This window comes from Mercenaria mercenaria, chromosome 1 (genome assembly GCF_021730395.1).
Source record: "Mercenaria mercenaria strain notata chromosome 1, MADL_Memer_1, whole genome shotgun sequence".
Lineage (NCBI taxonomy): Eukaryota > Metazoa > Mollusca > Bivalvia > Venerida > Veneridae > Mercenaria > Mercenaria mercenaria.
This window is the reverse complement of record NC_069361.1, coordinates 65,813,552-65,828,900: the sequence shown is the minus strand read 5'-3', so window position 1 is coordinate 65,828,900 and position 15,349 is coordinate 65,813,552. Positions and strand designations below refer to the sequence as shown.

Genomic DNA, 15,349 nt, shown 5'->3' with positions numbered 1-15,349 from the left:
ATATAAAGCAACAGAAATTTCAGTTGTGATTCCAGACGTTATGTGCTAAACTTGTCCGCTAGTGCACAAAACGAAAAATTGTGTATGGATATTATTTGCAGAAAAAAAACGAATCTTCGAATTAAAGTATCCGATCCACAAATAAGAAAGTTCTATATAACAGTTTATCAAAATATATCAAAAATTGATATCTGGTAAGCTCATATAAGATTGGTATCATTTGAAAGTGTATTTACTACGTTATATTTATTATTATTATCATTTTTTATTTTATTTTATAGATTCATCAATGATACTTCAACAGAAATCCAGTTATTATAGTGTAAGACATTATTTCGCATTCAAAACAACGTGACTGTAATGATCCTTGCATATTATTTATGGTCATCTTTAATATCCACTATTTGTTATTCAGCAGACGAGTCTTTCAAATTATACCACAAAAAAAAGAAAAAGAAAAAAAACATGGGGTCACCAGGGGCATCAAAATTTACCTATTTATGGATCGGATACCTTAATCGAAATGTTTTAATATTTACGTCTGGATTTTGTAGAGTACAGTAAAAAAAAAAGAGAGAGTTGTATATTTAAACTATTGACACTCATGAAAAATATACATGTATAAAAATTCTAATGTAAAACGAATCATTATAAAAAGCAGGAATTTGGCTGTACTTTTTATCATACTCTCATATAAGCTACCAATTAAATTATTTGTATTTTTACAGGGGTTGCTGTCCTTTTTTTTTCCACTTATTATTGTGAGATACACCCCCACCCCGCTCCCAAAGTTTCGTATACAGGCAGCAGTACCAGGTCTAGGACAGAAGAAGGAAATGTCATTGTTGAAGAAAAAAAAATGAAGGAGTTAAAATACGATTACGACAATTTTCAGTGGATATAAGCCTTAAAGATATATCAGTTTGTATCATTCAACGGGGCCGTACACAACATCGTTCTTTTTTCTTTCTTTCTTTTTCCCTTCTTTTTAGAAAGCTTGTCATTTTTCATTTCTTTATTTTTTATAGATATTTCAATCTACGTCAGATACCACTGCCTGTTTTTTGTTTTGAACCTCCTCAATGTACTTTACAGTATAGTATCTACCTTTTTGGCATTTATGTAGTCCACCGAGTCACCGATATCTAGCACACTACCGATAAGAAGTTGACCTCTTGCTGAATCGATACGAAGTTGACCTTTTACGGAATATCCATACAGTATAAAAATATGTTACATGTATACAGTCACGTCAAAGTTGCCCGCCAATATTGATCTGCCCATCCTGACTTGTCTCTCTTTTTTCCAATAATTTAGTCCCATAGTAACCGATATGTAATTATGTTTATTTCATTTTTCATCTTATATTCTGAAGAGCTAGAGGTCTTGCCGAATGGGGATTTTTCATGATTGCAAGTTAAAAAGATTTCGCATGTCCTACCGAATTCTGCGGTGAAAAAAAGACGTACAAGAGTGTACAGTCAACAGTTTCCAACGGTTTTTTAACAGGAAAATTTTACTTTATGTGTATCTTCTCGTATATCAATTTTTAAAGAACATTCGCGCACGCCAGGTGATCTAACTCAATACCTCGAGACTAGTAATCAAGTGTCACGAGCACGGCGTGTGAATCCGACAAAAACGCTTTGTTGGTTGACACTAAAACGTTTTTTGATACAATAGATGTGTATGTACGTAAAAAGACGCGAGCTAAACTTGATTGAAAGTATGGATGCTTACGACTGAGAACTCCTGCAGCAGCATCCAACCTGACACCTTAGAACTCCAAATACTGGTTGGACTCCAGGATAAGTGAGTGAAGGTTGAAGCTTAAAGAGTTCGCACATTTGATACTGGAAACTAATACATTTTTGAGCTCGATGATTTAGTTTGGGTATCATCATGGAAAGGTATTTTTAAATCTCTGGCCGGCGTTTCGTGCAGTAAAGAAGGAAGATAAATTCTCTCGCATATAATTAAACAACTGTATTTAAATGATACCCACATGCTTATTAATCGTGAGACATTTTTATCAGGTGATGGGGTTTTATGGGTTTTTCTTTAAATTTCCTCACTTTCCACAAACATTTCATAAATTCCCTTGATCGGTTTACGATATCAAGTTCTCTTGTTTTTTCCTTAAAGGATCATGTATGCCCATTTGTTAGCGACGTGACTGCCCGTTGATCAAAATATGGGGATCCACACCAACCCCACACTAACAAAATTACATTTTTATGCATATTTAATCAAAGCTGTCAGTTGATTTTTTTCCAAAAGTAGAAATTGGAGGAAAAAGGACGACACCACTGCTGGTATTTTTTCAATACTGACAAGACACTCGAGCATATTAATATCATACATATTAAGAGCCCAGTCTAATGTCCTATAATATAACTTCCAGGTTTTGTTTTCATCTCCCGTTTCCCCTTCTCTCTATTCCCACAACAAAAAATGCTTTAAGTACAACATTGGTTATATTTAGCTCAATCTTCTGTCTTGTACAATGAATTCCTAATTTTGTTTTTATCTCCCATTTTCCCCGAAAACATTGTTCTAAATAAGTACCAACATACTGGTTATATTTAGCACAGTTTTCTGTCCTTTGCTATAAATATCCCAAGTTGCTGTATGTTATATTTAATAACACAATCTCCTGTTCTATAAAATGAACTCCCGACTTTTGTATCCATCAAGATTGCCAGTTTTCAAAAAAAAAATGTTTTACATACCAAAATATAAATGATAAGAAAGCACAGGATATATTTATACATATTTATTATTGATAATAAATAATGGTAATGAGAACATATTAACAACGACATACAATGACTCTAAAAACTACAATACTGTACAAATAGTTCAAAAATCGCTAACATTATTTAGAATTTGGTAAAAAATACAGTTCATTGTCTCAACAAGTTGCATAATATTTGATTTTAAGTATAAAATTTCAATGAATATATTCAATACATGCATCCTTACCACGATGAATACTTGTGTGTGTTTATGAAAGTATAAAAATAGAGATCCCTTCACGAACTTCTTGATGATAAATCAATGATAAACATTTTTAAAAAAAAAAACACCGATTTTTTCCTATTTCTATTATTACTAGAGAATACTTGTGTTTAATATGAAGTGTGGCTCATTTGTAATTAAAACTAAATAGGTAGAAAAATGTTAAAAGTATGCATTTCAGCTGATAACATAAGATTATCCATGGCTTAAGACTTTAGATTAATTAGAACCTTAAGAAAGCAACCACTGATAACAGTGTTAAGCAAACAATGACAGACTGAAGCCACCCTTGACCACAGCCTAAAGCCACCCCTGTTGAAAGGCTAAATCCACCCTTGTTGACAGACTTAAACCATCCCTGACGACAGCCTACACCACCCCTCTTGAAATGCTAAAGCTTCCATGTTTAAAGCCTGAAGCTACCTGTGATAACAGACAAAAGCCATCTCTTATGACAGCCTAAGCCATCCCTGCTGACAAGCTTTAATTATTTTATCTGTTACTTTCTTGCTTGAATGGGTACAAATGTCAAATCTTTATGCCTTATTTTCTCAAAATTTGAACAATGAGGACAATATTTATAAAGCCTTATTATACATTTTCATAAACCAACTACCAGCATGGATCCAGACCAGCCTGCACATCCACGCAGACTGGTCAGGATCCATGCTGTTCGCTTTCGCAGCCTATTGCAATTAGAGAAACTGTTAGCGAACAGCATGGATCCTGACCAGACTGCGCGGATGTGCAGGCTGGTCTGGATCCATGCTGGTCGCAAAACCACTATGTTGGTTTTCTCATGGCATGGCTCATTTGTCAAAATATATTTCATTTTAAAAATCTTGAGTTCTGATCTTAGTACTTTTTTGTACATGTACCAAGATGGTTTATATTAACCCAGACCTTTACAATTACACTTCAATTTGGATAATGAACACACCTGTATAGATGAGTGTAACAGGAGCAGATATATCAACATTCCCTGCCTGTTGCAGATATGTTTTACTACTAACACAAATAATATTTACAGTGGTGTTCCTTTAAGGTCTACAGAAGATCCTAGCTTCATCTAAATAAATGAATAATGATAAAATGAACCAGGGTTTTAACACACTTTTACAGGAAAAAACTAAATACATCTAAACTTTCAGACGGTAAGACTTAAGGAGTTATTTTGACCATATTTATATCTGAAGTAACATAATGGCCTTAACTTAGGTTCATTAAATGTTTATGACATCTACTAACTTTTTAACTGATAAAAATCAGAACAGCAGTAATGAATCAAGTTTTGTATCACTTTCAATGTAACAAGCTTGTTGGACAAAAAAAAAACAAGGTAAAACAATAAATAAATTACGCATCTGATAAAAACTATTTACACAAAAATGTGGCATCTTTGTACAAACAAAAATAATAAATAAACAATATTGCTCACAATAAAGTGAATGGTGGTTAACTTCAGCAGGAACTACTTTTGGCTAACTTCATCACATGACACAATAATACAACCTAATCACCCATTATACAACAAACCCAAGAAATTGAACACCTTTCCATCACTGCCCGTTTATCCATAAATTTTTTTTTTGAAAATTAAAGCATAAGTTTTCAAAATTCAGTAGTCGTATTTTGTTCGTTCAACTACAAACCAGAACACAAAATAGCAATTTAGTTATAGTATTCCTCTATGCTGCCCCTGATCAATATCAGGGTTAAGGACTAACAAGAAAAAGAAATGCCAATTTCTGAAAAATGCCAACTTCTTCCACTTAAAAATATGACCACAAAATGAAAATCATTTAACCAGATTATCAATTTCATGCATATTTTTCTACTATCATTACTAGTACCCGTTCTAACCACACTATTATTGGATACAATATTCTGACTTGAATACTACCAAAAACTTTGCATGCAATAAATGGCTGACTTGTGTATATGCATCAGTTTTGCCAATATAGCATTATCTGTAGATGTTGGAGCAGACAAACAAATTCTATATATTGCAGTTTTTCCCCAAGCAGTTCAGACTTATTATTCACAGCAATGTCTTTATTTCCGTAACCTTAAAAATTCTACAGCTTTAATAATAGCCCGAATGTTTTCAACTCTCCACTTCTTATTACTACCAACTAAATCTTATTACAATCAATATTTGTAATTTCTATGCAAACGAATCTACAATCTTTGTAGACTATAGCCAACATGCTAATTTTCGACAATTATCAATGCAGCAACACAATCAAAATCATGTACATATTTTAACACTGATCATCATCATTAATTATGTAAATTGAACGATAAACTAAATGACTATTTTTGAATGAATATTACTGTCCTCTTATAAATAATTTGATTTTTTGGTAACAAAAATATATATTTACACCGATGAGAAACAATGAGACAATTTATTCATGAGTTTAATAAATAGTACAAATGATTATTTACAAGTTGCGTAGAAAACATACTACTCATCATATTCGGAGCGCCTCTTTACTTCTTATACTAAAGACGACTGACACCCAGCTTGAGCACCGAAACAAAATATATTTTCTGAACAAAATAATACAATTTGATTCACCGTACAAAATCATGATTATGAAAACTAATAAAATTTATAATTTTCACATAAACTGATATGAACGACAGAAAATGAAAATAACTTACTATGATGAAGGGATGCTAATTTTACACATATCTAAAGACCATAAAATCTTCTGCACAAAAACAAGAACCTTCTAGAATTTGCCAAGACTTTTCACAACCTTTTATAGTAGTCGCAACTTGACCGCGATGGTTGACCTTAGGCTGATTATTCATATAGATTATTTCACTGTAGCAAATAAGGGGTGCTTAGGGAAGCCGTATATGGAATTAATTTGTATACAATGCAGTTTCAAAGTATATATACTTAGATTTGATCAGTTAAAACTTTTTACACCACTGCAGTAAATCTATATTCATTTTCAATAATAGGGTGTGCCTCATTATGTATTATAATACAAAGGTCAACCATCGGGGTCAAGTTGCGTCTACTATACAAGGCGATACTTCTGCAAAATCAATAAATAATCGAATTAATCTAAAAGAAAAAGAGCTGCAATCATTTTCCTTATAAAATATGCTTCTTTTGGTATCACTTTTGACAAATCACCGGTTTTATATAAAGAATGTTTCAATGTCACAGCCATTAATCAAAATAATTCAAAAATGCCAATATATTTGTTTTATCAGTATACTGAAAATCCAAACGAAAATATACTGCAATTTGACAGCAACCTAACCATTCGCCTCATGACTAGAAACTCTGAATATTCTTGTTCCTGCTTCCGGATTTTGTGTAAAATAAAAGCATCTCCCCATGTGAATATGATTTTTGACAAGATCTGAATGATGATTATATACAAATAAATACTCTGATCAACAGTACAAAAATATAAAAAGAACCCCAATACGCAGGTGGCAGTTAGCACAACTACAATGCCAGTAGAAGTGACGCCCACTACAACGCTAGTATAAGTGATGTCCACTTCAACATAATGAAAATCTACATGAAATCACAAGATTCAGAAATATCAATCTTTTGGTCTGTAACATAGTATAAGTATACCAGCTAAAATACTCCCTACATACTTAACCCTTAGCCTGCTGGCGGCAAGTGATTCTGCCTTTGCTACCAGTGCAGACCAAGATCAGCCTGCACATCCGTGCAAATTTTCAGTAAACACCCCTTCAAATGATAAATGGTACTGCCCATACTGGAAAGTGGACCAGTCCATTATAGAAATTTAGCGTGGTAAGGGTTAAAACTTAATAATTGTTCTAACCCTCTGATAAGAACTACATTGCTTCTAGCAACAAATACACGTTTCCTGTAAGAACAACGCATTCTGTAAAAAAACTACACGTCTCTAAAGGTGTACAAAACAAAAAGTGCATTCCCTGGCAAGAAAATAAGACTACATCAAAACTTTCAACATACTGCATGAAAGTCATGTTTCGGACATTTTCGAGTCGACGACTCAATGCGTTGCTCTTGTACTTGTGTCTAATAAAAGGAGCCTCTATAGCACAATGTTTCTCATCTATAGCACAAATAATGCTCATGAATGTAAGTATTACACCTGAGTTGACCTCTTGTCAACCACTCCTCTTTGCCTTAGTTACTACACCTCTTCCACTGTAAAATATCAAACTTGTCAATAGAACAAGCCTTACCGCTGTACCTATACAATATAGTATGCATACTAAATTTGTATCAAAACAGAACTAACTTCTGTTGAACAATACTTTACGAATACTGCAAGTTTCACTGATAAAACTTTTTTTGTATAACTAGTACATGTACATACACAAACTTCTTTATACCATTTGATTCTAAAACAATAAAATCATCTGATATCACAGTCCAAGTGGTAATATACATCTATTTTATGCAACATCTTTGACAACAGAAAGAGGTAAAGTGTTAAAGCCTACAGCTTTAAAAAGGGAAACTATACTAGCTGTTGCAACTTATCTTCGTTGTTTAAGTAAAGTCTTTAAGTGGTTAAATACAGGTAATTAAAAGAAGTTCAATTATGATCCTTTTGTCATGAATAAAACAGCTTTTCTGAGAAGTTTGCCAATTTTCACATGGCATCTTATGTTTATTTGGAACAAAAATTGCTGCTCAATTCAGTATACTGAAGAAAAATAATCAATGTTTAACACAATGTTTTTAAAGTTTGTATGAATTCAGTCTTTCATGAAGCTTTTGACATAAAGTGTTACATAGATTTTTATGAAGAGTATGTTCTTTTCAAACTTAAGTTTTCACAAAAAAAGTAAAATGCAGTATTATCTAAACAATGTGAAATTTATAGAAATAAATTTGGCAAACGGCAATCTTTTTGCAAAAAAAAAAACATCTGTTCAAAGCCCAAATTTCAAACAACTTAGACAAAATTTATTGGTTATTACAAAACTATTTATGAACAAAAAAAAATTATTTTTATACAGTGCTCCAAAAACGCTACTAGGCAAAACACAAAATACCTAAGCAAACTTTAAATTACTTAACAAGTGATTTTCTTTTACTCAAGCAATAGGATTGTTATTCTAACTAATCATATGTGATAAATATTTGTAAAAGGCAATTCTTGTCTGTAAAGAAAGTAGAAGCTTTGATGCCATTTGCCTATTTCACATAGCTCAGCTTTAAACAAACCACAACTTTGCTGTATTCCAGAACAAATGATGTCCCCACTGTAATTTCAAAGAAGTTAAAGTAAGCCACTAGGGTGCATATAATTTCTGTACATTACACTAGCTATATCTTACAACTTGCTAAAATCTTGATCAATAAATAAATACACAACAGTTAACAACTTTGTTTCCGGAACAAGATTAAAAACAAGGTTTAACATAATATATCATAACATACCATTGCACTGTTCCATCAGACCAATTCTAAGTTTGCTATATATATATTATATATATGTATACTTTTTGGCAAAAAGCATAAAAATATATAAAATCTGATTGCAACTTAACTATCATCACAACACAAATGTCTACAATGCACATCTTCTCATAGTATGATACTATCTTTATAAATGAAAATCATGATGACATCAATGTAATGTTGAATTCCATTTTTAAGGCCCTTGATTTGCCATATGAGACAGATTAAAAATATAAAGGATAATGGCAAAACAATTTTAAAACTGGCAACTTTTTTTCCAACCCTATCTTGGTGGCATCTGTCTAAACAGTTATTATTTTGGCAAGGAGTTTTGAAAACCCAGAGGAAGCCCTTCACATGTACCACATGATTTAAGGTTTCTAGCTAGGTGTAAAAGGATTTGTCTATATATTTCAAAATTTTCTTAACTCTACATCATTTTTTACTACCAAACATTAAACTAAATGTTTTTCATTGAATCATCTTTTAGATTCTATTACTCCAAAATCTTTATACAGGTTTTGTAATGAGCTTATAAGGTTCCATTTGAAATATTCTAAATACCATTTAACTGCCTCCAGTTTTTTTCCAGTCAGAAACAGTTAAAATCATGCCTAGAATGAACGTTCTTAACAAAAAGGCACCACAACTTTTTTGAACTACTTTTAGATTGCACGCAACCAGACTAGGCACGCCACTTTGGACTAAAGGTCACTTGAACCATCAAATATGCACAGCTTTATGAATACCATGAAGATAAATAAATGAACATATTTCAAACAATGATGAAACTAAGTGAAATTTCCTTCAGTCCCAATGTTTTCAGTTAGATAATAAATAATACAACACAATATTTGAACCTATCCAACAGTAAAACAGCATTCCACTTTCGATAACAGTTGTTATCATTTCCTCAAATTTAAAACTTAAATATAATACATGTTATTCAACATAGAATATATATTGCTGTCAGTTGAAGTCCATAAATCTTCAAATAAATTTTCCCAGCTTTTGTTTTTTATTTCATATGTAGTATTTCCTATATTGAGAAGTTTCATTTTAGCAGCATTTGCAAAACTCTTCTTGTCAGGATCCGACAAGAATCTGCATAATGTTCTCCAGATCATCAAACGCAGTTTCCCCTTTACAGAATGGTGTTAAACTTGCATTTGATAAAGTTGTAAAAGATTCACCGATGAAATTTGAGCCAGCATTTGGAAAGGAATGAAGCACTTCTTCTGCACTTAGTGGTGTCAAATTTGCACCATTTGAAACTGCAGGAAACATGTCATAATCACACATAGGGAAGTCAAAGTCACTGAAAACTTCTTCCATTCGGAATGACGGAGAATGATACAAGTTAGTGGGAGATGCTTCTCCCATATTTGATACAGATAATTTTTCACCAGGTAATTCTTCTTTTGAGTCTATGATCATAGCACGACTGCCAACAAATGTGTCTATTGATGGTAGTGGTCCTGACTGTTCAGAAACCACTTCAACTTTGGAGGAAGTGTTCTGCTCAGGTAAAAAGTCTATCACTGTTGAGTTCGGATCAACTTCAGGAATGGTAAATGCTGATGTGTTTGTAGGTGATTGCACTCCCTCTTTAAGCAGTTCTGATTCAATATGTTTCAAAGTATTTAGAATCAAGACAGATCTCAGAAGCGGTGGTTCAACTTTTTTAATAGTCTTCACATGTAACTTTCCTACAGAAATGTCGAGAATTGATTGTCTCTGATTTCTTGGACATCTGTCATTTTCAAAATCTTCAAGTTTTCTTTTAATACCCTGACCCATCTTGTCTTCTGCTATCATTCTTTTCTTCTCCTGGAAGACAAATATTTCACAATGAATGGCAAGATCTACATGACAGAAAAATACTGGGCAATTTAGTATGAAGCTTTGTATAATGACAAGACACTTTTTTTTTACAAGACACAAAATTTCTTTAAAGATCAAGTTAATTTATTACTTTCAAAAAAAGTTTTGAAAAATCGATCACAAGAAATCAATATATGAAACTGAAACTGGACTTCCCAAAACTTCCTTGTATATTTTTAGCTCATATTTTTTGGAAATCCTATTGGCTTACTGGGACGTTACTAACCAGTGAATCACTGGTACACTTAGGTGGCTTCCCATTCATTAACCATCCCAAGAAGAACCCTAAGCGTCGAAATATAAGTAACATAACAATAAATTTTAACCATTACATGCCTGCTTCTAAAAGATGAAACAGTAAAACCGACATGAAACCAGTTAAAAAAAAACAAGGAGAAAGTCGGTCATCGTTTCAGCCTCGTTCTGATATTTTTCCGACATGTACATGAAAAATGGCACACATTCAAAATTTCCCCACTCTTTACAAAGAGATCGCTTAGAAACAGATTCAAAATCACGAAACACGTTAAAAAGTATTGAATGATAGCTAAACACTTTAATTTGAACACTTTTTCTTCCATTTCCGCGGAAAATCGAAGAGCATCCCTGGCATCATCTTCAAGCCGAGTGATGGAGGAAACAAAAATAAACAACTCACCGCTTCATTAAGATTTATGTCCAGAAACTTCCTTTAGGAATAGTTCGGCATACAACCAACAGATAGAATGAATTTACATGTACATGTAAGACAAATTAGATTGCTTCAGATCACGTTAAACCGTCCTAAATTGTGTTCCAAAATTTTTCCATTTTCTATCGAGTGCTTCTTGACATAGGATGAAAACGAGGCTTGGACGTGACGGCGTATACGCATCGTGATTGGACAAACTGAAGGTTGTTGCTAAAAACGCCTACTGTACTGTATAGTTGCAGTCCGCAGTTTGCGCAAACGGAAATCTACGATCTCGCACTGATCGTCAATACTGCTGTTTTCTATTTCCGTGCAGCGCTCGTGCGGGTAGTGTAAGGTAGTGAAATGTAGCATGTAATGAAAATTACTATAAAAAAAACTCAAAGCTATTGATCTTAATTTCGAGTTTTGACCTTTAAAATTTCGCAGAAAAATAAGCTATACTTATTACATTTGACTATTACAACAAATTAATTATTTGTCACCAAGGACGCAAAATGTTAAATAAATGACCTTAACCTTAGATGGCTTAATGTTGTCAAGCTAACACAAAAACAATCGCCACAGAAATTTGACTCATTTGTCTTAAATGAATAGAAATCTAATATAATTTTATTTTTGTACGGGTGTTTTTCATATAAGCTGTAACCAAAATACCCAAGGAGAGTGAGCCGATCATTAATTCACTAATTAGCCATCATGTAATATACATTTGAGCCGCACCATGCGAAAACCAACATAGTGGTTTTGCGACCAGCATGGATCCAGACCAGCCAGCGCATACGCGCAGTCTGGTCAGGATCCATGCTGTTCGCTTTCAAAGTCTATTGCAATTAGAGAAACCGTTACCAAACAGCATGGATCCTGACCAGATAGCGCGGATGCGCAGGCTGGTCTGGATCCATGCTGGTCGCAAAGCCACTATGTTGGTTTTCTCATGGTGCGGCTCATTTAAGAATTTAGAAAAACAAAGAAAATTGTCCAAGCAAGGCCCAGTTCTGGAATTTTGTTGAGGGGTGGGTGGTGGGGCACAAAAGTTGAGGGTGAAGGTATCTCCTGGGAGGCGCTAGCCTTACTCATTTGGCTTATCGGGATGACTAAGTCTTAATTTATGATCTGATATTTTATAGAAGCCTTACCTGTATCTGCGTTTTATTGTTAGGAAAACGAAAAGACATTAAAAAATCCAAAAAAGTCATAATATACTAGCATTAATAAATTAAACATTAATATTCATGTAGAAACTTCAAATGAGTTCAATTTAATTCATATTTTTAAATAAGAGACTTAAAGGTCCAATACTAAGGAAAGTGAACGTTTTAATTTCTTTTAAAAAGCAGAGAAACTGTTTCATTTTATTGGAAAATGAAAGTTGGTATGTAGAAATTCGAAATAAATCGCAGTATATGTACAATTATTTTTCTATGAAGTATGAAGAAAGTTAAAAAGACCTGGGGGGTCATTCTGTCGATTCATTGAAATTTCAACATAATACACATACATTTCTTTGAGTTCCAAAGACCTTCTGTAAATTTTGGCCTGCCAATCTTCATTATTTAGTGTCTTGCAGAAGTCTATGCACTGGCTATGAAAAAAAATGCCAACTCACTTTCCCTTAGTACTGGACCTTTAAATCTTCGAAAATATGATGTGACAGGTGCGAGGAGATATCTACCCTGACACAGGTTTCAATAAAATCTACCCTGACACAGGTTTCAATAAACAACAGACTGCCGATGACACTAAATTGCAGAAACAAAACACAAAATATACATTCATAAAATGTCAGCGAAGCAAGTTTATGTTTTAATGTCAACATAATTTCATTAGCAGAGATGTAATCTTTACAAGTACTTTGTAGATTTCTACATGTACCAGAAAACATTCCCAACGGATTTCATTAGGGGTTTTCTAACAGAAATATGCAGAATAAGTTTGGACGTGACGGAGACAGCGACAGTCAAAAACATAGGTATCTGCTGCATTTTCGAGTCAAAACTTTTGATGATTATATTACTTCTAAGGTGACTGGTAGGATCTCGAGCACGCCCCCTGCTCCCTACCCGGGCCCTCTGGATACCAAAACGTTGATTAGGAAATATCAATTATAGCAGGCATGTATATATAACACAGGCATAGCCTATAATTAAGAAATAAAATGTATTTTTTCGGTGTTCATGAAAATCCACCGATTCATGTTTAATTTGCCGATCCTATTCTATCGTTCATTTCGCATGAACACCGAAAAAAAATATTTCTTATATTTACATTATATTTCCTTTCCATTTGTAAACAAGATTATATCATAAATTGCAGACATTTTGTTGCATTTATCATTAAAATCAGCTTCCCGATTATTCTGTTCACCAGACGGAAGAAATAGGACTTTATCTAATGAACGTTCTCCCTGACAAAGTTTACAGCGGCCCGTTATCACTAAGCAGCGTTGACGTAACTTCCGCACCTTCCCTTTTGCTGTTCATGCGGAATGGACGTCATAATTTTAAATGGAAAAGAATAGAGCGAATGTAAATATTGCAATATTTAATCTGTTCAGAATGTGCTAATCTTGGCCGAAAACACACACGCACGCATACACGCACGGATGTGAATGAACTGTTTACTTTACCGAACATTAACGCAATTTTCGACAACACATGCACTGCTCTCTCTCTATATAGTGACTTATTGACGCTGCACAGCCAGTTGACAACAGCTAGATAGACTCTAACAAATAGAAAACCGCACAATGGGTACTAGCGTCTGGAAGTAGTATCAGTAATGTACACAATACAAATATGCAAAAAAGCAATACAAAGACTACGGTGTTCCGTTTGGACCTTGGAGATTTTTATTTCTGAGCCATATACCTTGAAAGTCGAAATCACGAAATTACAATGAAGAAAGTCGAAACCACGTTGGTGAGAGTTGAACTCACGATGGCGAAAACACGGAACTACAATGGTGAAAGTCGAAATCACGAAACCACGATGCTGAAATATTTGTATTTATACCGAATCAGATGGCTAGGCAGTATTATTCGAAAAACGGCGATCATTTTATTATTTCTAAATGAAATGTGTAAGTGTGAGCAACCCGTTTTTTAGATAGATCATATCCTATTAGATGGACATGATTTTGATTGGAAATTTGATGAAAAGATTATTTTTTTCTTCAAATTTTTGGTTCAGAGATCAAAACCATTAATCATAGCAGAAACATGTTTATTTGGAATTACATGTATAAGGATTAAATCAATTTCTTTTCTGTTACATGTGAAAACCCTGCGTTCTAACTTTGAATTTAACTCAAGTACAGAAGACGTTGGTCAAGTTGACTCGGTCTAAAATTATAAAGGAAGACGAAATTTTGATGTTTCTTTGTTTGTTTTGGGTTCAACGCTGTTATTTTAGTTATGTAACGGCGGGCAGTTAACCTAACCAGTGTTCCTGGATTCTGTACCAGTACAAACCTGTTCTCCGCTAGTAACTGCCAACTTCCCCACTTGAATCAGAGGTGGAGGACGAATGATATCAGACACAATGTCTTCTATCAATTCGTCACGGAGAAAATACGTCCGGCCCGGGGATCGAACTCACGACACTGCGATCCGTAGATCTGCGCTCTCCCTATTGAGCTAAGCGAACGGGTTTTTCGGTGTTTCAGCAGAAAAAAAAACTAGCATGTGATACAAAGAATATTAGATTTCTGTCTTTCCACATTGAATTTATTCAATTCCATTGAATAATTTCTGTATGAAAAAGACACTCCTGTTATATAATCTGTTTACTTCTGATAAAAACCCATTATCGTTGAGGCCCGACACAACTATCATTGCACATCGTTGTTGCCTCATTATCCGTTCTGACTGACACAACTTTTATGTCTTAACGGTTTTGAACCATTGTCTTTGTTGCCCTGCACAACTTATGTCTTAACGTTGATGTCTCATTGTCGTTGTTGCCGCGATACAGCTTTGACGTCTCGTCGGTGTTGCATCACTGTCTTTGTTGCCCCGATACAGCTCTGACGTCTCACCGTTGTTGTCTCCCTGTCGTTGTTGCCTCGATACAGTTCTAACGTGCTATTGCATCATTGCCGTTGTTCCGCCGATACAGCTCTGACGTCTCGACGTTGTTGCCCTTACGTCTCGTCGCTGTTGCATCATTGTCTTTGTTGCCTCGATACAGCCCTGACGTCTCGTCGCTGTTGCATCATTGTCTTTGTTGCCTCGATACAGCCCTGACTTTTCGTCGCTGTTGCATCATTGTCTTTGTTACCCCGTAACAGCTCTGACGTCTCAT

The 15,349-nt window shown here is 34.2% G+C and overlaps 1 protein-coding gene across 2 annotated transcripts; it reads right to left on the bottom strand.

Moving 5' to 3' along the window:
* Window positions 1-2,761: 2,761 nt before the first annotated feature.
* Window positions 2,762-15,052, bottom strand: LOC123535424 (uncharacterized). Of its 2 annotated transcripts, none has more exons than XM_045318085.2 (2): window positions 14,836-15,052; window positions 2,762-10,300 (listed from the first exon to the last, which is right to left on the bottom strand). In XM_045318085.2, the coding sequence occupies exons 1-2, from the start codon at window positions 14,899-14,901 to the stop codon at window positions 9,557-9,559; spliced, it is 810 nt and encodes a 269-aa protein (XP_045174020.1). In that variant the 5' UTR covers window positions 14,902-15,052; the 3' UTR covers window positions 2,762-9,556. The 2 variants fall into 2 exon arrangements, with proteins under 2 accessions (XP_045174020.1, XP_045174027.1); XM_045318092.2 differs by lacking the exon at window positions 14,836-15,052 and adding an exon at window positions 11,013-11,223.
* Window positions 15,053-15,349: the final 297 nt, after the last annotated feature.

Coding starts and splice junctions, on each gene's coding strand:
- LOC123535424 (XM_045318085.2), bottom strand. CDS start 14,901: ATGAGGCAACAACGATGTGCAATGATAGTTGTGTCGGGCCTCAACGAT. Junction 10,301..14,835: donor ATAATGGGTTTTTATCAGAA/GTAAACAGATTA, acceptor TTTGTCTTCCAG/GAGAAGAAAAGAATGATAGC.